We start from the raw sequence: 26386 nt of genomic DNA, 5'->3' as shown, positions 1-26386 counted from the left end.
GGCTAATGTAAATCCCTCCCTAAGGTAACCAAGAACTCTGTTCATCAAAGAAACCAAACTCAAGGCATTCCTTCCTCAGGCATTGTGAAGGGCCCAGGCCACCTGCCTCAATTATCCATTGAGTTCATTTCAGGACATGAAACTAGAGCTCTCCTCCCTACTTATAGTCCTGGTCTGGTCTCTAAACGTAGACAAGGTCCATTTGTGCCTCTAAATTAGTTTAATGCTAATGGCAAAACTTCCCTCCCATTTTCTACTTCAGTTTGACCTGCACATCCCCATTTGCTGGTGAGAATGACCGGGCAACTCTTCTGAATGTACGGGAGGGGAAGATTTCCTGGATCATCCCCCAGGCTGTCCACCTGAGCGAGGAAGCAAAGGACTTTATAAAGGGGATTCTCCAGCTGGCACCAGAGTAAGAACAGCGCTCTGCATTATCCCACATGACTTCACATTCCAAATTCTCTCCAAGCTAGGTTCAGAATCAGAATCCTAAAAGCAATTGGATGTTATAGCTGGGGAAGACCTTAGAACTTAGAATGTCAGAAATAGGAGGAACCATGGAAGACCAAATGTCCGAAATGGGAGGAGCCTTAGAACTTAAAATATCAAATTGGAAAGACCTTGGAACACAGAATGTCAGAAATAGGAGGGATCTTGAAACACAAAATGTCAGAAAAAGGAGGGACCTTAAAACAGAATGACAGGCAGAGGTGAAAGGAATTTAGAACATAGGTTATATAATCCTAAAGCTGTAAGAATCCCAGGAATATAAACTATCTGAGATGGAAGATCTTAATAACAAAGAACCTGGAACATTAGCCCTAACTGGCTATTAGAATCAACACTGGTTATACTGAAATGTATTCTTAGTACCAAGAGTGTTGGGTTGGGAGGGACAAATGCCTAACTCAACTTCCCAAGAGGAATCAAGGGTCTCAGCTCCCTGTCCTTCTGATGTTATCTTTGTGTCCACGGTGTCCACTATGTTCTATGAAAACTAAGAGAAAATCACCTGTGACTTAGAGCCAGGACCACTTTTGACTCTTACAATAGATTCTCAATTTGACATGACCTTGAATCACAGGCTGCCTAGAATGGGCATCTTATCTCCCTTGCCAATCTATAAAGACAGAAAAACTACCTGAGATCATAGATTTAGAGCTAGATGGAACAGTAGAGAGCATCTTTTTGTGGATGGGGAAACTGAGGCTGAGAGGGAAGAGATTTACCCAAACTCATTCAGTAAGTAGTAGAACTGAGATTTGAACTGAGGCGGGGTTCCTTGATTTCAAACTTAGTATTCTTTCAACTTCCCACTACCTCTTTCTACTCCCAGAAGAGCCCACAGAGCTTTCAGCAGAGTAGGCTCAGTAAATGTTTGCAAATCAATAATAACAAGGCACATTTGTATAGAGCTAAGATTCACAAAGCATTTCTTCACAATGATGCTCTCAGGTAGATAGTACAAGGATTATTGTTCCCATTTTACAGGTAAGGAAATTGAGTTTCAGAGAATGACTCCATAGGGATCACATGTTAGTGTCAGAGCTAAGATTCAAACCTAAATCTCTCCTATATTTTTTCTGTCACACTAAATCAACCAAATGTCCTTTCTTTGGTTCCTAGGGCAAGACCTAGTGCTTCCAAATGTCTCACTCATCCATGGTTCATGGTAAGTTGATTTGACTTGGCTTTTACTCCCTTCCTTCAAATGCCAGATCTATCACAGATACCTAGAAAGAGACGAAGGGGAGAGGCACTAGTGGGAGCAGAGTTGGCCCCAGGGCAAGAAGGAATTCCTGTCTCAGAGGTCTTTCTCTCCACTGGGGCTTGCAGAGGCCTTCCCCTTCAAGATGGCATCCACAGAGAATAATATAAGAATAGGTTGATTTCTTTTTGAATCATCAGAACCAAAGCAAAGACTAAAGATTCTTCAAAAGAGAGAAAAACACAGAGGGGGGAAAAAAGAGGAGGAAGAAGAAGGAGGAAGGAAGGAAGGAAGGAAGGAAGGAAGGAAGGAAGGAAGGAAGGAAGGAAGGAAGGGAGGGAGGGAGGGAGGGAGGGAGGGAGGGAGGAAGAAGAGGTTGATAGGGAGGGAAGGAGGGAAGGGAGGGAGAGAATGAAGAGAAAAAAGGCAAAAGAGGGAGAGAGAGGAAGAAAGAAAGGAAGGAAGGAAGAGAGAAAGAGAAAGAAAGAAAGAGAGAAAGAAAGAAAGAGAAAGAGAGAGAGAAAGAGAGAAAGAGAGAAAGAGAGAGAGAGAGAGAAAGAGAGAAAGAGAGAAAGAGAGAAAGAGAGAAAGAAAGAGAAGGAAAGAAAGAAAGAGAAGGAAAGGAAAGAAAGGGAAGGAGGGAGAGAGGGAGGGAAGAAGAGAGGGAAGGAGGAAAGAAAAAAGGAAAGGGAAGAGAAGGAAAAAAATAGAAAGACTAGCTTCTCTCACTTTGTTACTTTTAGTAAATGGTTCCACTCACCAGCCTGTGGTCTCAGGACAGAAGTGGCAGAGTGGGAGGGTCCTAAAAAGTTCAGCCTCCAAATACACTCAGTTTCAACACTGTGACACTCCTAGGTTGAGACCCTGCGAGTGTCCCAAGATACTCATATTCCCCTCAGGTTAACAGCCCGTGCCAGCCCTGGGGCCTCCCTCTCTAGAGCCAGCTAGCGTTCACCATTGTCGGGTGTTTGTTTTTTTTTCTTTCCAGATGCCCTCGGTTCCTCTGGAGGAAGCTCACTTCATTAACACCAAGCAGCTGAAATTTATTGTGACCCGAAGCAGGTGGCAGGTCAGTTGTGTCCTCCCTGGGGCATTACATGGCTAGCCTTTGGTGCTGTCCCTTCCACAGGCCTGGCCAGTGCCCAGGAAAAGGTCAGAGGGTGGAGGGAACTGAAGTTTATTTTCATTCTCATATTCAGAATGAAACTTCTCCAGTTTACTGCATTGTTTCATGGGCTAATCCCTTAAGTGAAGGGAGAAGAGAATGAATGTTTATTTAGCAATTACTATGTGCCAGGCACTGTGCCATGGGCTTTACAAATATTATCCCTTTTGATTCTCACAACAGCCCTTCGAGGTAGGTGCTATAACTGAGGCAAAGGGGCTCGTTGCCTTGCCCAGGGTCATACAGCCAGTAAGTGTCTAAGGTCACATTTGAATTCAAATCTTCCTGACCCTAGGGCCGGGACTGCATCCGGTGTGCCACAGGTCACAGCCATCAGGGCGGGGGGGGGGGGGGGGGGGCCCTCAGAACAGAGAGCATCACCCCTGTAATGGCTGACAGATAGAGAAGCCTCAGGGCTTTACAATTCTGAGCTCATTTGGACACCGAATGCGAGTGCTACACAGGACTTTGGGACAAAAGGTATTGGAGTCCAAAGGTACCTCCCCAAGGAGGGTGAACTCCCTACAGAGGCCACAGGAGCCTCAGGAGGCACTTTCCAGAGATGGGAACAGACTAGCAAACTGTTAGAACATGAGGTCAGGGCTAGAAAAGACCCTAGAATGTGACACATTGGATGTCAGATCTGGGGAGGCCTTTGGAATACAGAACCTAAGAGCCAGAATGGACCTCAGAACATGGAGTATAGCCTGTGAGCACTAGAAAGGGAGAACAAAGAATGCCAGAGCTGGAAGGGGGATTAGAGACCCTCTAGACATAGGTGGGGGCAGCCAGGGAGTGCCAGAGTGCACAGACTATCAGGCCTGAAGTCGAGAAGACTGTCTTCTCAAGTTCAAATTTGGCATCAGACACTTACTAGTTGTATGAGGCTGATCATTTGCCTCAGTTTCTTCATCTGCAAAATGAGCTGGAGAAGAAAATGCCCAGTATCTCTACTGTGAAAACTCCAAATGGGGGCATGAAGGGTCAAACATGACTGAAACGACTTAGCAGCAGGTAGAGAGGGTGGGAGAGAGCACGGGCTGAAGCTGATGCATGCCCCAGGGGATCTGAGAAGCCATCTCCTATTTTCATAAAGGATGAATCTGAGATCTCGAAGGGCAGAGGGGGCCTCGTACTGAGCCTTTTTCTTTCTGTTTTGAAGAGATGGGTAATGAAGCAATATGTGATGGACTATCTTATCCAAGACCCTCATTTTACAGATGAGGCCACAGTGAAGGGATTTGCCAAAGTCACCCAGGTCACAGTGAGATTTAAACATAGGTCATCCTCTCATTTCCTGGGCTAGGAATGGTGGGAGGTCCCGCTCAAAGTGTGAGCACGAGAGTCCCCTCCCCTCACTCTTGGCCATCCCATCCTTCTCACCCACTCTTTGCAGTAGCAAAGATTGAACCAGATTTCCTTTGATATTTCCAAGCTTAACAAAAGCCTTGGATTTCCAAGGGGTTTCCAAGTTCTACTTTTGGTTGACAGCCCCTGAATTCTTCCCTTTCCTCCCAGCGGTCTCTGATGTGCTATAAATCCATCCTGGTGATGCAGTCGATCCCAGAGCTCCTGCAGGGCCCTTCGGACAGCCCATCCCTTGGCATCTCCCGGCACCTCATCAAAGAGGCAAGCTACTCCACCAGCAGCTCCTCCTCAGACAATGAGATCGCAGCCTACTCTCGGGCCAAATCCCTGCCTCCTTCTCCAGGAACGTATTCCCCTGTCTTGCCCCCCAAGAGTCTTCTCCGAAGCTCCGCCAGCCTCCCTGAGGAGGGTGAATTCCTTACAGGGGCCACAGGGACCCCAAGAAGTGCCAACCAACAGAGTGGCAGGCTGTCTCCTCGAGCTCCCCAGAGGTTCTGGGGGCAGCCTGTGTTACTGAAGTCAGCCTCTGCTGACAGTGTGACCTCCAAGGAAAGGGGAAGTGCGGCTATAGGGGCAGCCTCATCCCAAGAAGGAGACAGGGCAGCAGCCAAGGGAGCCACCTGCGTGCCCCGGCAAAGTGTTATCAAGAGCACATTCTCCTGGCAGGCCTGCGAGGCTGCCGAGGGTACACCTCCTGTCCATGACTACAGGAAGCACTTGGAGCGGGCCCGGCGGAACCTTCTCAAGGGCTGGTACTCCAAGGGAGCCCTTCGGGGCCTGCGGGAGCCACTCCTAGAACATTATGAAATGGAGCAGGAGGAAGCCCGGGAGTCCCAGCTAGGCCCACTGACCAAATCACCATCTTTTGAGACGGCTCTCCGGCTACCCGGCTCCACCTCCCGCGTCTCCAACCGAAGCCATTCTTTTGATGACTATAGGCTAAGAACCAGCAGCCCCTTCCCAGAGCTAAGTGAGGGGAACGAGCAAAGCAAAGAGCTAGCTTCTGGTGATACTAGTGGGGCCCACTCCCCTGCTGGAGGATCCCCAAAGATCAGCCACTCAGAAAGCCCTACCATCCCCCGAGCACCAACCAAAAAGCAAGAAATCATGGCAGGAACAGTCTCACCATCACAAGCTGCTTCATTGCCTACCTCATCAAGCCAAAAAGAAGAAGTCCTAAAGGCTAGGCCCCCTCTGCCCAAAAGTTCAGGTTCAAAAGGAGCAAGCACTTGCCAGGAAGGTCAGTGCCCTCCCTCATCTGTCCCACATTCACAGATGGCTCGGAGCTCGCCTTGGGAGGATGGATTAAAGGAGGGTTCCTTAAAGAGTTCAAACCCCTTTCTGTTCAGTGATTCCACAGCCACTTTCCAGGGTGGTAACCATCCATTGGTGATCCCTAACTTGCAAGTAAGCCCAGGAGCAGCCACTGAAGACAAACCCACAGATGAGACTCTGAAGCACTCAAACCCATTTCTCTCCAGTGACCTGGGGCCCAGAAGTTTCCCAACCACAGGCTCTGGACCCTCTGCTTCCACCAGTGATGAGGGTGAGCACAAGTTTGGATCCCTAAAGCAATCCAACCCATTCTTATATAGCAAACCAGGAACAGCCCTACAGGAGGGCAGCCAGCTCATTGGAATCCCTGGAGACCCCCTAAAGAGCTCCAATCCTTTCCTTTACCATGAGCCTGGGTCTGCTCTTTCAGGGGACAGTGCTGCATGGGATACTACCCTCCTACAAAAACAGGGCACTCCCAGTTCAGCCTTACCTAGCACCCACAGGGAAGGGCTACTGAAGATATACAGCTCCCTCCTCCCAGGCCAGCCTCAGCCAACAGACTCCCCCAGGCCACCAGCCTTCCAACTCCAAACCAGCCCATCCACAGGTTCAGTGAGTCAACTCCGGGGCTATTCAGCATCTGCTTTTCCAGGGGACACTTCCCCATCAGAGGCTATTGGAGGTTTGACTTCCAAGAGCGAATATTTCTATAGTGCCACAGAATCAGCATCCTTAGAGGATGTTGTAGAAAAAATGGTAGATTTGTCCAAGGAGATGACAGTCCTTGCTGATACAGTGTCTGACCAGCAGGGCCCAAAGGCACAGGCTACACCCAGGAAATTTTCCTATGGAGAGCGTGGGGGCTATGTAGGAATTGGGGGCTATGGCAGTTTTGCTTTTGGTGGAGAGGGAAATGTGCTGGGCCAAAGGCCCTTATGGACCATCAGAACCTGGACTGAATCAATATCATCTGAAGAACCCGAGGAGGTGATACTGGAGAACACTCTATCTGAGACAAAGTCTGCATCCCTCCCTGAGATTGTGGGAACTGGCCAGGGTGCTGAAAAAAAGATTGAGAAGGTTGCAAAGAAGGAGACAGGGAAAGAAACTGGAAAGGGGTCAGGGGAATTTCTCTCATGGGAGGAATTTGGCAAAAGCTCCCAAGTCTCCTTGGTGCAAATCAAAGATCTTTCTGAAGACTCATCCATGGGAGACAGAGTGTCTCTAGACATCTCTGAAGTGGAACCAGCCTACCTAAACTTGTCTGATTTGTATGATATCAAATACCTCCCCTTTGAGTTTATGATTTTCAGGAAGGTCCCCAAAGCAGTTGAAAAAGAAGTCCCAGCCCAACTGGAAGTGGAGAGCACAGAGAGGATGGACTTAGAAGAAACATGGCACAAGCAAGAAGAATTTGGACTCTTTCCCATTAGAGCTACTGGGCAACAGAGAAGTCTAGAGATAATGGAAGACTTGGACCCAATGGAACTCATGAGTAAGGACACCAAGGGCCTTATAGACACTAATAGGAAGAAGAGGAAATTCTCCCCAACCAAATCTGGATTCTTCAATTTCTCTGGGAAATACCAGCCTCTGGATAACCCAGTTGAACACAGTCTAAAGAAGAAAGTGAAGGCTTCAGTAGCCCATATTTCAAGAATTCTGAAGGGCAAGCCAGCATTTGAGCAAGAAAGGCGAGAAGGTAAAAGCTTCTTTTTACCTGTGACAACCACTTGGTTATTGGGGGGTGGGAGTGTGAGTTCTTTCAGGAACAGAAATTTCATGATTAGGGCTAGAAAGCCAAGAGAAGGGAAGGAAAATGAAAAAGAGATTTCTAAGGCACAGCCAGCAGAAGTAGAGAGATTGGGAGGAGGGGAAGGTTTCAGAAGGAAAATGACAAATTCCATTTTGGACATGTTGAGTTTGAGGCAGCAATGGGCTACCTGGGCAGAGATGCCCAATAAGTAATTGGTAACATGAGACTGAGAGTCATACCTTATAATGTTGATGTGAGACTCAAATGAGATAATGCACATAAACCACTTTGCCAACTTAATAATCCCATACAAAAGTCAGTTTTTATCAGGATCTACTGCCTTAGGCTCCAGACTCAGCAATGATATTGAAGAGCTTGGAGACCTCTGGAGAAATAGTTCACATACTAGATCCTAATTACACAGCCTTCCAAATAATTTCCCTCAAGCCAACCCTGTGAGGTTGGTAGTACAAATATCATTACCCCACTTCGGGCCAGAAAACAGACAAATCACATTGAAATGTATCTCTTATTTTATGTCCTGCTTTAATAGTCTTGTGAGTGCTTTTAAGGTAGAAGGTCCCAGTGCTGCTAAAATCTGGTTACATTATTCCATTGGGGTAGAGTCACAACAGATTCTATACCTTCTTGCTAACATACACATATTCTTGATAAAATGCCCCCTAGCCCCTCCTGAATACCCACCTTGTGATAGGTGATGGGCTCATGTCCTCTGCAGGGAAAGGTCTGGATTTGGGGTCAGAGGTTAGTGGCCTGACTTTGCCACTTGCAATGTATCTGATCTCAGGGCCTCAATTTTCTCATCCAGAAAATTAAGGAGTTTGATTAGAAGAATACCACCCCTTCTCTAAGGCCCTTCCAGCTCCTTATTCTAGTGATGAGCCAAGCTCTCACACTTAGCTAAATTGCTCCTCACAAGACAGACCCACAATCCATCACCTGGCTGGTGTCCAAAGCCTTTACAAAGTGCTGAGATCTGCTAGACATTGGTCTCTGCCAACAGTCCAAGAGTCCAGAGTCGTCTTCAAGCTACAGCGATGCTCCAACAGAGCATACATAAAGACAGAAAAATAGGACTCATTTCCATACAGCACCATAACACAAGGGATCTTTGAGGTCACTTCTCTCTGGAGTATAGGAAGCTCTCTCTCTCTAGAAACATTTAAATTTATTCCTGCTCAGAGATAAAGGAATGTAACCAGAATGTAACCAGATCTAAATTATAGGACAAAGTTTTATGGCAAATGGAAGCCCAGACTTTTGGGGCAGAGGACATAATTTTAAAACTTTGCAAATATATGTAAATAAATAAAGTCATGGGATTCAGAACTTAAAGGGATCTTGAAGATCATCCATTGTAAGTTTTCCGTTTTTCAGATGAGGAAAATTGAGGTCCAGAAAAGGAAAGTGACTTGCCTGAAGTCTTATAATCTCTATTAATAAGGCTGGATTTTCTTCAAGGATTTCAAACCAAGTACCAGTTTCCTTGGGTCTTATTCAGCCTCCTCTCCCCTGCTTCCCTGCCCCAAGTATACTATTTAGCCATTTACCCAAATGAATAACATGTCTTAGAAACGAGCAGTATGTATGTAGAGCAGTGGCACAAATGGATACTATGACCACCATACAATCCAATTCAGTCCAAGAGATATACTTATAAAGACATTGAGCCCTGTGCTGAAGTTCTAGAAGAGACAATGGTTGGATGAACTATGTTCCTTGACCTCAAATACTCACAGTCTAGTAAAGACTTAAGATACAACACATAGCCATTATAATGCTGCATTTTAAATGCATATAGTTCCTCAAAAAAGAACTAAGTGAGGTCCTAGATAAGGTCCTTCCAAACAAGGAGACTCAAAAAAAAACTTTCTTGGAAGAAGGGATTCTAGAGTTGGGTTTTAAAGGCTGGGAATAATTCAACAAAGCCAAAGAAGCAAGAGAAAGTATACTAGGTTTTGAGAATAAAGACAAAGGAAAGGAAGTGGGAAGAGAAGAGTCTATGTTAATTTTATCCCACTACTCTAAGCAATTTACAATTTTCTCTTGGCAGGCCTGGAGGACGAAGAGGCTTTTAAGAAGAAATCAGGATTGTCATCATTCAGACTCTCTGGAATAAAAAACAAAGATAGAGGTATGTGTTTGGGCCACTTAGAGATTTCTCCCTCCCTGAACTAATTTTTTTCATTGATCAGTCAAGTCTTCATGGAGCATTTACTATGGAAAAATTTCAAATAATAACAACAACAATGGACATTTCCATGATATTTCAAAGTGTACAAAGTACCATTCTTGCAGCTCTATGAGATGTGTTTCCTTTTTCATAGATTAGGAAATTGAAGTCATATAGCTAGCAAATGGTGAAGTTGAGATCTACTTATGTACTCCTCCTGTGCAAAATGTCTGTTCTGGAACAATCTCTGGACATCATCTTCTCCTCCCTTCAGTCAAATCTGCTTTCAGGGAAGGTTCTGAGGTCACTTCCAGACTCCCCAATGTGAATGCCAGTCCCTTTGTCCCCTTTCTCGGAGTTATCTTAACCAAGAAGACCCCTGAATAACCTCATAGCAGGTATCAGCCTCATGGAGTAGCCCAGCAAAGAGGATAATCTGTTTTCTCTGTATGTGAATCTTTGAGTTATCTCCTATTGCATCTGTAGGATAAATAGGAGAAGGGAACTTGTCAGTCAATCCATAAAGATCTAATTTCTACCCTTGAGGAAATCACAGTCCAGCTGCAGAGAGAGAAGAAAGTTAGCAAATGGAAGTTTAACCAATAATACAAAAATATGTCCTCTGTATGTGTCTCTGGAGAGATCAGCATAGGTGGGAGTAATCAAGAAAGATTTTGTTGAACCGAAATTTAAAGGATGGGAGTGGGGAGATTTGGGGGCAAAAAAGGAGGAACACACTCAAATTAAAAGAGTAGCATGAGTAATCAGTGCCCAGAGGAAAACGATGACTCTTATATGGTCAGATAATTGCTGGGTGAAAGGGAGTATTTTTGAGCACTTAGGATCCTCCAGAGTCTACTCTTAGCTTAACTTACCAACTTAATTTGCCATTACTCCCATGTTCTTCATGGGACATCACAACTCACTTTGTTTGCCCCTCTCTAATGGATTTTACTATATAATATTGTTTATTTATGTTGGTGTAATATGTCTCTATCAGACTGTGAATTCTAGGAGAGCAGGTATAGTGCTTTATCCAATTTTTTTATCCTTTCTTGTGCCCATCACTGAACTTTGCACATGGTAAACATTAAATAAATTTTTGTATTCTATTGTATGGTAATCTTCATTTCAAACTTATGATCACGTCAGTCAGTCTTGTCTTTGAAGGCCTTTGTCCACTGGTCCATATCCCAGAAATTATCTGTGTCTCTGTTGGTCTCTCCTCAGCACCTTTATTTGTAAAGGAGCTCACAGATGAGGCTGTCATCATGGGCCAGTCCGTTACACTTTCCTGCCAAGTTTCTGCTCATCCAGCTCCACAGGCTGAATGGTTCAAAGGTATAGTTCTACCCTGGGCCTTGGGAGATGGGATTCATCCTTTAACACACAGTCTAATCCCTACATTAAAGAGTGGAGCCAAGAGAAATTAGAGCTTAGAACACTGCAAGTCAGAGCTGGAAGGCACCATGGAATAGAGATTGCCAGAACTAGAAACAGTTAGAGACCATTTGGTCCCCCCTCTTCATCTTAGAGATAAGAAAATTGAGTTTCAGGAAGGTTATTTGATTTGCCCAAGATCACACAGCTAGTTCATAAAGGAACCCATGTCTCCTGGCTCCCAGTCCAGTATTCTTTCCACTCTGCCATGATCCATTCCCACATGCCAGATTGAAGAGCCAACCAGTAGACTCTACCATGAAAGCTCACGTGAACATAATTTGGCCAATGAGGTATAAGATTAGCATCTTTTAACTCAGGAGCAGAAGACGCCACAGGATCCCAAAGAACTTATTACACATCTTTGTCATCTACTTTTTGGAACCCCCCTCAGATCTATTTCCCAAACTCAACTCTTTGGTTCTATCTCCTTTGTAGATGGGGTCCCCATTCAGACCAGTGGCAGGCTCCTCATCTCCTCAACACTCAAAAACTTCCAGCTTCTAACCATACTGGTAGTAACTGAAGAAGACCTCGGAGTTTACAAGTGCACCGTGAGCAATCCCCTGGGGATGGCATCCACTACTGGAGTCATTAGAAAAGCAGGTCAGTATTAGCTCTCTTTCCTCTACCCATACTGCACCTCCTGGTTTCCAAACTTTTCATGGAGAATTCCTTATGTGAAAAAGAATTGTACTGTTGGGGTCTACTGGATGAGAAAATACATGATGACAAAAATACATGATGATTTCAGGAACATGTTTAAATTACTGAAGGAAATTTCAATGAAGCATTTAATAGCTAACCCCTTACTATGTGCCACGCACTAGGCTAAGTGCTGGGGATCCAGATACAAAAATGAAACAATTCCTGCCCTCAAGAAGTTTAAATTCTAGTGTATGAAACAATAACTTGTTAGGAGGGAGGGCAGAGAAGGGGAGGAGGAGAAGGAACAGCCAAGAAATGGAGTTATGGCCTAGGAAATCACAAAGGCAGTGAGTGAAATAGCAATATCATCTACATGCTTTTAAAAAGTAGTGATACATCTATATGTGAGATACATTACTTATTCCAAGTACAGAAGATATTTATTATGTCACACTATATATTTTGTAAGAGCTAATAGGAAAAATGGTAATAGTTGAGGTACATATGGATTTTTAGCTCCTTTGCATCTCAGCATCTCAGGGGTCTGCAGTCCACAAGCTTAAAGCCTCTAACTTCAAGACATTCTCCTGTGAAATGATTCTAGGAACCTTTGAATGGTTGCCAATTCTTCATTCCTGAATAGACCTACTGTCCAGGGAGGGCTTCATTCTACTCTGTATTTGAGACTCTTTCTGCCTTATCAGAATTTTCCCTCTTAGAATCCTCCAAAGTACTCTCATTTGCCCTAGTTAGCATCGTGGAAACCATAGGATGGGGAGAGAGTGACAAATTGATTTGCATTTGAGATGACCCTGGATTCTGAAGAGAACACACCTCAGTGCCATAACCAAGAATTCTGATGCTGGGGGGAAATTCAGCTGAGGGATAAAAAAGAAGATTGCCTATCCCATCCCAATATCTTGTATAAGGAAGAGGAGGTTTCTTATTTCCCAGAGAATCTAGTCCCTGCTAAGGAGCTAATTCCCAAGATGAAACAAGGAAAAGGGAAGTGGGAGTCTTAGGTGTGGATAGAACTGAAATCCCCAAGGGTAGCAGTGCACAACACGGAGATTGTGAAGGACCATGAGGTATGAGGATAGTGGATGTGCTCATATCCCATGACAGTCTTGCAGTCAGCTTTCCTGGGTCTCATGCTTCTTCATCAGCCTCCACTGCCTCCACCCTGTATGTCAGCATCCTGGGACAAATTCCTTGTCACAGTGTCCTAGTTACAGCTCTGGACACCTAACTTCTCGTATGACTCTCTGTGACAGAAATACCTTCTTCTCCCCCACGGCCGGACATTGGAGAGATATATGAAAATGGAGTACTCTTGGTCTGGAAGCCCGTGGAATCCCACAGTCCAGTGACTTACATCATACAATGCAAGATAGAAGGTAATGTGAGATTGGGTTTTGGTTCATTCTCATCTCTCCCTCCACCAAAACACATCTAAGCTTATAATGAAAACACTAAAGAGCGTAAGCCTTCATGGTGCAGAAACAATACGGCTCAGCTTTGTGACGACTACACATGGAAAGGGAAGCCCAGGCAGGAAATGCAGTAGCATAGTGAGAGGAATACATCCTAGAAATCAGGGGACTTAACCCCAGCTAAAAGCTCTATGATCTTGAACAAGTCACTTGACATCTCTGAGTTTCTTTATCTTACTTGATTTAACCCCTCAGAATCTTCATCTACAAAATGGAGATACCAATACCTCTCCCTCCATACCCTCCAGGGTTTTGTGGGGCCAAATAAGATAACATTATCTGTATATGAACATGGTTAACAAGCTCCATAAAATATAAGATAAAATGACAAGAATGATTCTGTCCATTGCTAGCTTAAAGAAAGGCTTTGGAGCCCATCCACAACTTTCAAGATACTTTCCTAGTATTTTAAGGCTGCTTCTAAACTCTGGAGTTCAATCCTGGCCTCTAGTATAATGTCATCCTCAGAATCCAGAGCTTGGGTTGTCCCAGGACTTAAGCCTGGGACTGTCACATTCCTAGGAATGACAGTAGGATTATAGGAAGAATTAAAATTCCAGGTGCCTTCCTCTGGTGGAAGTCTCAAAGTGTTTCCAAAGTAGTTGAACTATTGAATCTCAAAATGCCCTCTCCCATCTCTCCCCTCCTTGCTGAGCAGGCCATATGTAGCCAAAAAAGGACAGCATACATACTGCACCAATAGCTCCAAACCATTCTCTTATGATTCACCCAGGAAGAGACTGGATCACACTGGCTTCTGACATCTTTGACTGCTGTTACTATGCCAACAACCTCTCTCATGGAGGAATGTACTCCTTCCGAACAGCCTGCGTCAGCAAAGCAGGCATGGGACCATACAGCAGTTCCTCAGAACGAATCCACATTGGTGATCATCAGATGGGTAAGCAGAGACAAAAGGGAGTACAGAATTAGGCTGTATTAAAGAATTGCAGCCTTTTTAAAGGAAAGAACCATTTTATAAGACTCCTAGAATATTGCTTTTTGAAGAACTATATTAGACACATATTTACATCATAAGAGATTTTTATAATAATTTCATCTGTCCGACTCACTTTTTGAACATTTTATATAATCAATGTAATTACAATAGAAAGTTTCTGGATAATAATTATTTAGCTTCTATATCAAGCACTCAACCAACAAGCATTTATTAAGCACCTAACTCTTTGAGTTATATTCTAGGGATAGAAAAACAAAAAAATGAAACTATCTCAACTCTCAAGGAAATTGTAGTGTATCAGAGGAAACTATGTACCCATAGAAGACATACAGATTAAATACAAAATGAAAACAGATAATTAAATATGAGGTGGCTAGGGAGGGAGTCAGGGAGATCAAGGAAGACTTCATATAAAAGGTCCTTGGGACTGCATTCTGAAAGAAGGGAAGTATTTTCTGAGGATGAAGCATGGAGGGAGTGCATTATAAACATGGAAGACAGTCATTCTCAGTACAATATCTGATTTTGTATTTCTTTAGAGAGATGTTTGGTTCAATTCAACAAACATATTATTTATATGAATTGCTGGGGGAGAGACAAAGTTCAGATGAGCTATGGTTTCTTCTATCATAATGCTCACAATCTGGCAGAAATATAAGGGATATGTATAATAAATAATGATGATACAAAGCATCACAAGATAAGGGTATCAGAGAGGTAGAAAACCAAATGAGAGATGGGGGTCCACGGTGGAAAGGGCATTGCTCAAATCTAGATGCTTACGTGATACTTTCGCAGGTTGATGAGATGAGTCAACCTAAAGGACAAATTCATTTCCTTACCCTGAAAGCTTTGTCTTTAAAGAGCAGAGAGAGTATGAATGTTGATGGGATTATGAGTCATACCTTTCCTCTGGTCTTTAGATCACACAGTCTTGCTGTCAACAACTCTGTGCAAGAGAAAAAGTGAAGGTATCTCCCTCTCTTCAAGGTGCTCTCCTTTTTACTCCCATTCATTCATTTATAAAATACTTATTAGTAAGTAAATTATATTAGTGAATTTATTAATCTTCATTCACTCATTAAATGACTACCTACTATTAATAGCTTCAGACAGGAGAGAAAATACAGAGACACAAACATCCCTGACCTTGGAGAATTTTTTCCAACTGAGTCCAAAGACTAGAACATGGGTAACTATTGAAACACAATTCAGGATCAAATGTAATTGGCATTATATGTTCAGTATAATACATAGTTATATAACCTGCTTTGTGAATTGAGAGAGAGCAGGTACTGTAGGAGTTCAGAGAGAGAAGAAGATGCTTGAGGGTTGAAACACTCAGAGAAGGCTTTGTGGAGGAACTGGAGCTGGGTTAGATATTGCAGAGAGAGAGAACAAGATAGAGGTACAGGGCTAGTTAATCCTAGGGGAGGATTCAGGACCCTGTCAGCCTACAGACTGTTGAAACAGGATGCTTCCCTTTGCAGACTGTGAATGTAATAGGAGATGCCAAACCTGGAGCATACCAGCACTAGGGTTTTGCCACCAATTTTGTCTACCTTTGCCCAATGTGCTTCCCTTTGTCCCTCAGGACCAGCCATCATCCCAGATGTGTTCCCAGGAGCCACCAAAGACAAGAATGAGAAAGTCGTTCAAACTCAACCTCTCTCAAGCCAGCAAACCTATGCCTTTCAAATGGAAATACGGAGGTAAAGAGGGCAGTAGTAGAGAAATGGTAACAAGTTATTAAGTCAGCTAAATTTAAGAAAAGCTCAATACTTCAGCTCTCCTATTGTAATATGTCCTCCTTAATTCCAGCTCTCTATGCAATTCGCTATTTCTGTCAATGCACGCCATTCAGTCACACAGACTTGAAATCTCAGAGTCATCTTTGACTTCCTCCTCTTTCTCACCTCTACTTCTTATCAGTCATCAACTCTGTCCTAGAATCAGAGTATGTCAAAGCTGCAAAGACCTTAAAAGGATGACATTTTGGAGCTGAGAAGCACCTTAAAACAAAGAGCATGAAATGTTTAAGTCGGAAGGAACCTTAGAATGTAGAATATCAGAGCTAGAAGGATCTTTAGAACATAGAAACTAGAACAGTAGAGCAGCATGGAACCTGAAAATCAAAGGGCATGAAATGTCACAACTGGAAGGAATCTTAGGACACAGGACATAGAAAATCAGAATTAGAAGGGATCCCAAAACATAGAATGTCAGACCTAGATTGGTCCTTCAGAATGTAGAATTTGACTATCACAGCTGAAAGAGAGTTTAGAGACCCTCAATCCTCTCATTTTACAAAAGGAAAAACTGAAATCCAAGGAGAAGTGATTAGCAGAAGAAAAAGGAGAAATAGGATTCTTTTATCCTCTGTTTTATGTTTTGTTTCTTAGACATCATAAAACTATCCATCTCTTCTAGACCCTGCAAAAAGAACTCCTTTGCTGGTAGCAGCTATTCTAAAGACCCTATTAACCCATCTGACTATGAGACTGAATATTATGGAAGAGAAGCATGGGACATTTTGAAAGACCAGGCTAAGAACAGGATTGTACATACCATAAACTATAGGCTTCCATATATAACCGTGGACTTCATAGAGGTCATTGCTGTTGTTCAGTCGTTAGGCCTGTCCAACTCTTTGTGACCCCATATGGGGTTTTCTGGCATAGATACTGGAGCGGTTTGCCATTTCCTCCTCAAATGCATTAAACAAACAGGTTAAGTGACTTGCCCAGGGTCACATAGCTAGTGAGGGTCTGAAGCCAAATTTGAACTCAGGTTTTCCTTACTCTAGGTCAGCACAATATGCACTGAGCCATCTAAGTGCCTTATATTGTGGAGCTTAGACTGAAGAAAAAAATCTTGGAAGTCATAAAAATAGTCCTATTCATCTTTGTAGCCTTCCTTTCATCTGACATGGTCATCTAAGTTTAGAGGTTTAGATGTGTTCAGATTGTTGAATTCAGTTGAATTGAGGGTTCTTGCCCCTTTATGCAAAGAAAGCTGGGCAGTGAATAAGTAATAGAGTTATGAGAAGTCCTATAATTTGTTGTTATCTACTGCTTTGGAATAACATCAAATAAAAGTGTGTACTTAGAGATAGAAGATGGGATTTTATGATTTCATTAAAATGTATGAACAAAGCATGATAAATGTAGAAATACATATATATAAATATATAAGTATTGAGCATGTTTAACATATATTGGATTACTTGCTGTCTAGGGGAGGGGAAGGGAGAAAGAAAAATTTAAAATATAAGTTTTGCAAGGTTGAATGTTGAAAACTATCTTTGCATGTATTTTGAAAATAAAAAAACTATTAGCAATTGACAAAAAAAAGTGTATGAGCTAAGAGGTTGAGGGCAAGAGAGTAGAAGCGTCTCTCTCATCAGAATGTTTCTTGTTCCTACAGGGGTCGTTTCAGTGTTGTACGGCAATGCAGAGAAAAGTCCAGTGGGCGAGTCATGGCAGCAAAAATCATCCCCTATCGTCCCGAAGACAAAGTGGCCACACTCAGAGAGTATGAGGTGCTGAAGGCCATCCACCACCCCAATATTGCACAACTCTTTGGAGCCTATATCAGCCCCCGACACCTGGTGCTCATCTTGGAGTTCTGTGCTGGCCCAGAGCTACTTCACAGCTTGGCTGAGAGGTGAGCCCAAGCTAAATGAGTTAGAGGCCTACTTTCTTTACCAATTTTGACCGGAAAAGTTTCTAGGAACTGGGAAGCAGCCTTCTCTTGAACACAATCCACTTAGTAAACTTAGTTAAATTTAATTAGTTAGAATAGATTTAGCTCCTTACCACAGATTCATGGAATGGCAGAGCTGGATAAAACCTAAAAGACCATCTAATCCAGAGATTTTTCACCTGGAATCCATGAACTAAGGCAAGAGAGTAGAGCTATGAAACAGTGAACTTGGATGGGAAATTTTTAAAATTTTAAAATATATGTTTTGAAATTTTTATTTTCACTTACCTTTGACTGGAATTTAACTTTCCTTTAGATGTAAATAGAGGCATACATACAAATCACAGCATTATTAGACTTTCCCAGACTACCAAGAGTTCCATGATAAAAAAATAATTAAGAATCCTTGTTCTAGTCCAACTCCCTCACTTTATAGTTGGAAAAACTAAAGCCTTGAGAGGAAAATTGATTTGTCCGCGATCATTCAGTAAGTAGTATAACTTGATCTAAGCCCTTGTTCTTTCACATCCATATCTGATACTCTCTCCAAGTTGACCCCAATCAATTTACACAAAACAGTGGTGAAATCACATCTCCCAAAATTCAGCTCATTCAGGAAAGTCCTCATGTGAGGCAAGAGTTAATTATACAATCTAGACCCATAGGATTTAGAATGAACTGGCTTTTAGAGGTTATCCAGCCCAACTCCCACATTTTACAGAAGAAATTTCATTCACCCATTTGAATTGGGTGAATTTCCCAAGGATACTTGGCAGACTTAGTGATACCTAAAACACCACCAAAATGGAAGCAATTAACATTGTTTCACTGTGCCCACCATCCTAGGGCAACCTATTCCGAGATGGAAGTGAAGGACTACCTGTGGCAGATCCTCAGTGCCACTGAGTTCCTCCATGCCAGCCACATCCTGCATTTAGACCTGAGGTCAGAAAACATGATCGTCACTGAGTACAACTTACTGAAGATCCTCGACTTTGGCAATGCTCAGTTCTACACACGAGACAAGGTCCTTCCCACGGAGAAGTTTAAAGACTACATTGAAACCATGGGTAAATGATAGGGGATGGGGTTGATGTTGAATAAAACTGAAAATAAAGTTTCCCTTTAGAATTCCTGAACTTGCTGCAAGAGAAAATGCGAATTCCTCAGCAGGGAGGTCTTTTATAATCCTTTCCCAGGCTATCTTCTCAGGCTTATTTCCACATTATTCCCCTTTACACTTTCCATCACCAAGTCAAGTTGGCCCTGCTTGCTGTTCCCTACACTTGACATCGCATCCTTTGAACGTTCTATCCCTTGTGCCCAGACCAAAGTCCTTTCTCATCCTGCTTGTTGTGATCCGTTTCATCAAGTGTCAGCTCAGATGCCTCGTCTTCTGAAAAGTCTTTCCTGGTCCCCCTCAGATAGCCCCATATATGTTCATCTGTTTATATGTTGTATCTGTTCCCTCCCCCCCCCAAAAAAAAGCCTTTTGAAGGCAAAACTGGGTTTTTAAAAATCTTTCTATCTCTATCATTTAGCATAGTACAAGTATAGTTTTAATAACTCTCTAGTTACTCCATTGCCCAATTTCTGTTTGTCCTTTAGCTCCTGAGCTCTTGGAGGGGCACGGAGCCACCCCACAGACAGACGTTTGGGCCATCGGTGTTACTGCTTTCATCATGTGAGTTGGGAGAGGGGAGAAGTTGTCTGAATTTGGGGATTATGGGAGAGATCCACATTCAACCTGTTCTGTGTCTGAGTCTGCTAAGGGAACAACGGGGAGGGGGAAGGTTTCATAGAAACCCCCCCTCATTTTTCACTCAACTTGTCTCTGGTGACCCAGGAGTCCAGAGTCCTTAGAATCCGGACTCCTCTGTCCCCAAGACAAGCAACTGATGCTGCTTTCCTCTCTCTTTGCCCAGGCTGAGCGCGGAGTACCCTGTCAGCAATGAGGTGACCTGTGACCTGCAGAAGGGCCTGAGAAAAGGGAAGATTAAGCTGAACCGATGCTACGCTGGCCTGTCGGGAGGAGCGGTGTCCTTCCTCCAGAGCACCCTGTGTGCCAACCCGTGGTAAGGGGCCCACTCCCCCTCATGTGCTGCTTCTGTCTCCCAGAGGAGAGCACAGAGCTTGTACCTCCCGGCATAATTCTTCCCTATGGATAAACAAGTCAATTCAATTAAGCAGCAGACATTAATCTACTCTTTCTGGGTACAGGGAAGCTTAGCCCAGCCTTGGAAGAGATGTGCAGGTTAGATACGGCCGTTCTTGCCTTCCTGAGCCACAGTACAGAAGGAGGATAACACAAACACGTGCAAAAAAATAATAGTAATTAACCATCACAAGAGGAGTTCATCAAAGAAGTGTAAACAAAATTGTATGGGAGGTCTACCTGGCCAAGGAAATCAGGGAAGCCTTCCTGAAGGAGGTGGCATTCGAGCTGGGTGCTAGCAACTGGGAGGGATTCAGTAGTAAAGATTCTCTCTTTAACAGAAATCTTTTTCTTGGGCCTGTTGTAGATACCAAAGAAAATATATTACATATACTGAAAGGAAACACATTGTACATACTGAAAGACATATATTGTATATACTCAAAGGAATATATTGTATATATTGAAAGGAAATACATTGTATATACCAAAGAAAATATAATGTATGTGCTTAATGGAAAATAAAAGCAAATCAGACAGTCCAAGGCATAAGGAGAGATAACAGAAAAAGAAGTTAAGGCAGTCAGGACATTTCATGAAAAGTAGACAGCCTGAGTCAAAGCATGGAGGCAGGAAAATGCTCAGGACTTTGCAAGGAACAGAGAGGTCTAGTTTGGCCAGTAGTTCCCCTAGTGTGGAAGAGATTAGTCTGAGAGAAATACCAGAGGACTATGGAAAAGGCAACTGGCAAGGGAGTCAGCGTTGCAGCCTTGCCACCACATTGCTTTGTGATTCTGGAGGTGAGCCGCCTCATTCATTTACCCTCCCCACCTCCAAAATGGAGAGGTTGAACCGAGTGATCTCCAAAGAAGGAAGTCCTCCAGTTCTAATAATCTATGAAGTAAGATAAATCAGTGCACACCGGAGGCAGACTGCTACCATTTTTGAGCTGCAGTCTCCTTTGGTTACCACAGAATCTCTAAATGTAAGGGCAGGGTCAAGAATTAACCATCTGAGTAGCTGAAGGCAGCAAGAATCAGCGTATCATCATTGAAACCCACACTGTACCAAGACTTGGAGTTAAGGACTTAGCCATTTAATTCAACAAACATTAATGAAATGCTTCCTAAATATAAAGTTCTACGATGAACAAAAGGGAGAGAAAAATGAAAAATGGCACAGCTCTGACTCTCACTGAATCCCTAGTAATGGCTATAACACAAAGGAAAATAACTATCACCATACAGGGCAGAATAGTACAGAAACAAAGAAAAGATCCGGGCAGAGCTGTAAGAAGTCTGAGAATGGGGAAATCCCTTTCAGTGGGAAAGGTTCATCCAGAGGTATTTTATAAGTGCCTACCACGTGCCAAGCAGCATACTGGTTAATGGGATACATTACACTGTCTGAATAAGACTATGCCAGGTGATGGGCGGCTGCCACTGGAGACCAGACCTCAAACACCCTGACAGCTCACCCCAGGGAACCTTCCCTAGAGGAAAGCCTAGTGCCACAAACCTTGTCTTTACAAACAGAGGTCCAAAGTTGTGAATCCCGACTCAGACTGCAGGCTCCTTCAGGAAATGGACAGTCTGGCTTCCTTTTGTATCCCCAGGGTTTGGCGCTGTAGCTGGCACATAGTAGGTGCTTCATAAATGTTGATTAATTGATTCTGCTGCTTACTGTCTATGGGACCTTGTGTAAGTTCTACTTAACTACTCTGGGATTTTATTTCCCCATATGTAAATTGAAGAGGCTAGAACTCTGATATATTTAAGCTCTCAATCCTCTGATCCAGAGAGGAGAAAGGACTTGAAAAACAAGGGGGATGTGGAAATCCGGATTCTGAACCTTTACCTTTTATGTTTTAGGGGAAGACCCTGTGTTTCCAGTTGTCTTCAGTGTCCCTGGCTGACCAAAGGGGGCTTGGAACATACCCAGCAAATGTCAGTGACTTTTTCTACCCACCGGCTAAAGACTTTTGTGAAGGAGCGGGAAAAGAAGCGAGCCCTGCTCTACAAGAAACACAACCTTGCCGTCCTCCACTAAGTGTCCCAGGTAGCACACACCTGGAGACTTGGAGTATGATAGAGCAAAGAATATTGTTTTGAGTGCATAGTTTAATTTGGGGGTTGCTGTTACAAACTCACTAGACTCCACAACTCTAAATCTACACAGAACTTTGTCCCATTCCTGCTCCTGGGTAGCCAGTGCATCAGGCAAGAACTCTGAGCTCTGGGGTGGTTCCTCTGTCCAACTGTTCCCAAAATTGGTCCTTCCAAACTGCCATGACTTCTCTTCTAATCAGCCAAGTCAGCAGGGGCTACAGGACACAGATCTTAGTTAAACGTCCCTTGAAAAAGTTGAATTAGAAAAAGTTGAGTTGAGATGAAAGTTAAGAAAAGAGTTGAGATAAACTCAGACAAAAATGCTACTTATTTCAGGACAAATTGGCTGTGGAAATGGAGATTTCTTTGTGTCTTCTAGACCAGTGCCCCAGTTGCCTTAAAGGAAAATTTGAGACTCTGCAAGCAGCCAGAGCAATGCTACAGCAATATTGTACCCATCAGTAGACTCTTTCCTAATTCAGGTTAGGAACTCCTTATGGTTAATCTTGTTATTTTCTATAGTTTCATTTAGAAATTCAACCAGTTCTTCAGCATCAACATTTTCCTCCAGGAAATCAGAAGAACTTTGCCAATTTACTACAATACAACAAATGTTATTAACTACCTTTTGTGTGCAAAGACCCTTGTTTGGACCCTATGATGAGATACAGAATTTAGATAAGATATAGTCCCAGACTCTCATGAAGCTCATAAATATAATAGATGAATAAGAAACATACCCAAATAACTATACTTTTTCAGTGTTCCATGAAAAATGCATCAGAGAGGTGCAAGTACCAAGGAGAATGTCATTGCAATCTTTCCTGTGGGCTCTTTGGTTGAGGGCGCCAAGCTAGGGAAAGTGGGAGGGGAGAAGAGGGAGCTAAGTGGTCTTCCCCTGGGGGGGAGGGAGAGACCCAGCTAGCTCCTACAGAAAAGTCTTATGTCTTTATGTTTTCCTAAGGCTCTCCCCTTAAAATTTCTCCTAGCTTCCAAGATGTTTTGTTATGGTAAATAAAGAACTCTGTCAAAATAGTAAATTGTGGCTTTAGATCTGTGGTTTCAAATTTGTTGTGTATGTGTACTATTGCTATTCTTACTTTTTTTCTTCTAACACATTAATTACAGAAATAGCCAAATAAAAGTTACCATAATATAACTTAGGGAATAATACAGGACTAAGTGGCTCAAGGACCACTCTCTTATTCCCTTGTCTGCAGGGAATAAGGAAGTTTTTCCTGCAAGGTACTTTTGCAAAGGCTTTACAAGAATATGATTATAACAATAGTATTTTGCAAGGTCTGATATTAGCATTATTGTAAAAAGGTTTAGTAATCTTATTTCTGAGAAATGGAAACTGGGGCTCTCAGACTTTATTTTAATAAACTGTTTCTGGGAGACTTCCAATATATATTTCCCTCACAGTTTTAGGTGATTTGATTTTGTGAATCTTTCTTATATTGCAACTTTGGAAACTGAGCAAAAGAAAGTAGGAAGGGATATTAGCCAAGGGATTTGGCGTTTTAGAGCTGGAAGAAACCTTAAAATCATCTTGACTATTCCCTTCATCTGATAAGGAAAATCAAGAGAAAGAAAAGAAGTTACCTCAAATCTGTGGAAGTGGAAATGAAGGTGGAAATGATCAAAATTATATCTATAATATCTATGTCAAGCACTATGATTTAGATTTGTTGGAGCTTCCCTACTTTCCAAGGTTCCCTGACTTGGAAGCTGAGGCTGCAGCATCAGTCAGACCCCTTGACATGCCAATAATCCCCTATACTTGTAATCACTAATAATCCCCCATGCTTGCAGTTGTGAATGAACCAAATCAGATGTCCCCACTGTCCCAGACATACCAATCCTGGTTCTGCATCCCTCTGAACAACCTATTTGAGTGAAATGGGAAACGAGGACTTCTCAGAATAATAACTGGGTAATTTAAGACTCAGCTCCAAGGGTCTGTTAATCATTAAGGCTCCTAGAAGAAGAGCAAAAGACTTGATAATCACCTTGACCTTTACTTAACCACTAGGAGAAGAACCTGACTAATTATTTAATGGCCTGGAGATATTCAAGAAGTTTCCAAACTGGCTATCTCTATTTGTTGTTTGAGGAAGCCTGAGGTAAACTAAGACTCCTTGGTTACTCTAGAAACCTTTTAACCCCTCTGGCTTAATCTATTACTTACCTCTCAATAAATCTCCTTATTTTGAGGGATTATGTGGTTTCTCATAAAATCATTAATTAAGGTTGATTGAATTTACAATCTAAATTTTAGTTGATGAAGGTCTGATGGATCTGGGAAAAATAAAATTATTTGTACAAACCTTACAATAGAGTACTCATACCAGCTCAAATACACCTGAAAGCATTTGCAAACATAAATTTACCACCATAAACTTAGGCAAACACACCTGCAATAAATCAACTATATTGGCTTGACTAGAATTTAACAAACCTGTTCTACTTCCATCTAAGCAGGCAGTGAAAATTAACCAGATGAGGGGAGGGAGTCACGGGTTCCTGTGGTTTTTGACCACATCACAAGTCATCTCTTGGCCTTTGTAGAATTGGCTCTCCTCCCTCTGAGACTCCAGTGAGCAGACTGCCCACTTCCCGGGAGATTCTAATAAAGCTTCTGTTCTTCACTTTGAGAAATCTCTGAGTAGTCTTTTTGAGTTAGGGGTTGCCATCCCACACATTAGTGACCCTAACTACTTAGAGACTGTTTATTCAAGACTCAAGAAGTCTTGAGTGTTGTGGTCAACTGGCTGTGATTTTCATTCTTAAAAATCTTACCCCTGACTAAGTGAGTAAGCCCCTCATCTGGGAAAGGAGGACTTCCTTGCAAGCTGCTTCCCTCACTTTGAATTTAAACTTGTTTGAATCCTATCCTTCCTATCTCTAGCCTGCTCTGTTCAGATCTGACCACCCACAGGTTAGAGGCGGGAGTGACAAGAGACACCACCAGAGAGTTCTTTAAAGTTCAACCCCTGCGTCTGGCGAGTTCCCTCCCCTTCTTGTTGCCGCCTTAGTTGAGCTCACTATTCTTTGTGAGGAAAACTGTGGGGTCCTCCAGTGACCAGATTTGTCTTGGATCATTTTGATAAGGATAGCCTTTCTTACATTACATACCTCTGTTAATTGGTCCCTCTGCATACCTCTGTAACTGTGAGCCTCTGCTAAACCAGTAACGTTAGGATTGTGTAGGATTGCTTTGTTAGAGTTGTGACTGAAATTATCTTAGTGAAACGCTTGCATTTATGATTTAAGTGATATTGAAGTGGTATCATTTATCTGTGTGAAAATTGAGAGATAGAGCAAGCATATCCTGAAGCTTTGTTAGTCCACCCCCAACAGACATGAGTCTTTAAATTATATAAGAAACACAGTTAGACTGCCCCTCATATTGCCAGACTTGGGTGCCTTTCACTAAATTTGACCCAAAATTCTCCTGGCCCTGTTGGGGTAGTTTTAATAATATCAAACTAGGATATTTAAGGCAAAAATTGATGAATAAGTAACCCCAGCCTCTTGAATGGGAATGGGATTGAATGGGATTATTTCAAAAATTTCAGAAGCAAAAAAAGAAAAAGTATAAATCAGAACTGGAATCAATGAGGAAATGGATTAGAATGTTTGAAAAAATCTATCTCTGTTGGCCCACTACCAAAAATAAAATCATCCTTGTCAAAATACTCTGCCCATTCCCTAGCTTCCAAGTTCCCCTTCAAGCTGCAGATCAAAGTTGTCCTGAAGATACTAACATTCACAATCCATAGTTTCAAGGCTTGGAAGCATGAGGACTACAAGCTATTGCCAACCCCAAGGAAGAATCTCATAGGCTTTGCCGAGCATTCTGACTCACTTATATTCATATATCAAGATGATATCAAAATTTGTATCAATTCATGGTTCCTATGGTTGAGAAAGAGGAACTAAAAACTAGTACCAAAAAAGTTGGCTGGAAAGAGCCAGAGAAGAATCTTAAGATGCATTGGGATACAGAGTGTCAAAATCAAGAGCCTTGCCGACTTGTCCAAATTACGGGTGACAAGCTCCTGGAAAGCCACACCCTTTGCGTTCCCATTGATTTAACAAAGGTCCAAGATACCAAGCGGGACCTTAGGGAATGTTTCTCCCTGTTTCATGACGGACTCACTCAAGGTAACATGCCTCCCGCGAGGAGTGACACAAGAAGGGGGACATTCAAATCATGTCTGTTCTCCTTATGACTCCAGCTGGGATGTCTCATTGCTCATAGAGGGGCAAGAAATGTTCATCCTTGTTGACACTGTAATCACACTTTCAGTTTTAAACCCCTCTGCCTTCCCTCCTCCCTTCCCCAGGAGCCCTAAGTCTGTCTTAGTTGTGGGGCTTGCTAACAAGACTATTGCAGCC

General features: G+C 42.8%; 1 protein-coding gene across 11 annotated transcripts in view; it reads left to right on the top strand.

Moving 5' to 3' along the window:
• The window catches only part of OBSCN (obscurin, cytoskeletal calmodulin and titin-interacting RhoGEF), a 324327-nt gene extending 301292 nt beyond the window's left edge, over positions 1-23035 (top strand). For all 11 annotated transcript variants that reach the window (XM_031960192.1, XM_031960208.1, XM_031960173.1 and 8 more), the window contains 15 exons: positions 263-415; positions 1630-1675; positions 2700-2780; positions 4395-7224; positions 9353-9433; positions 10703-10813; positions 11351-11518; positions 12835-12957; positions 13787-13954; positions 15609-15726; positions 17441-17680; positions 18566-18789; positions 19328-19403; positions 19645-19794; positions 21746-23035. In XM_031960192.1, coding sequence (XP_031816052.1) covers positions 263-415; positions 1630-1675; positions 2700-2780; positions 4395-7224; positions 9353-9433; positions 10703-10813; positions 11351-11518; positions 12835-12957; positions 13787-13954; positions 15609-15726; positions 17441-17680; positions 18566-18789; positions 19328-19403; positions 19645-19794; positions 21746-21923 — 4747 coding nt within the window. In that variant the 3' untranslated portion in view covers positions 21924-23035. The remainder of the gene's footprint in view (positions 1-262; positions 416-1629; positions 1676-2699; positions 2781-4394; positions 7225-9352; positions 9434-10702; positions 10814-11350; positions 11519-12834; positions 12958-13786; positions 13955-15608; positions 15727-17440; positions 17681-18565; positions 18790-19327; positions 19404-19644; positions 19795-21745) is intronic.
• Positions 23036-26386: the final 3351 nt, after the last annotated feature.

The sequence above is a fragment of the Sarcophilus harrisii genome, chromosome 1, assembly GCF_902635505.1.
Source record: "Sarcophilus harrisii chromosome 1, mSarHar1.11, whole genome shotgun sequence".
In the NCBI taxonomy this organism is placed as follows: domain Eukaryota; kingdom Metazoa; phylum Chordata; class Mammalia; order Dasyuromorphia; family Dasyuridae; genus Sarcophilus; species Sarcophilus harrisii.
The sequence above is the reverse complement of the archived record's forward strand: the minus strand, read 5'-3'. Positions and strand labels throughout refer to the sequence as shown.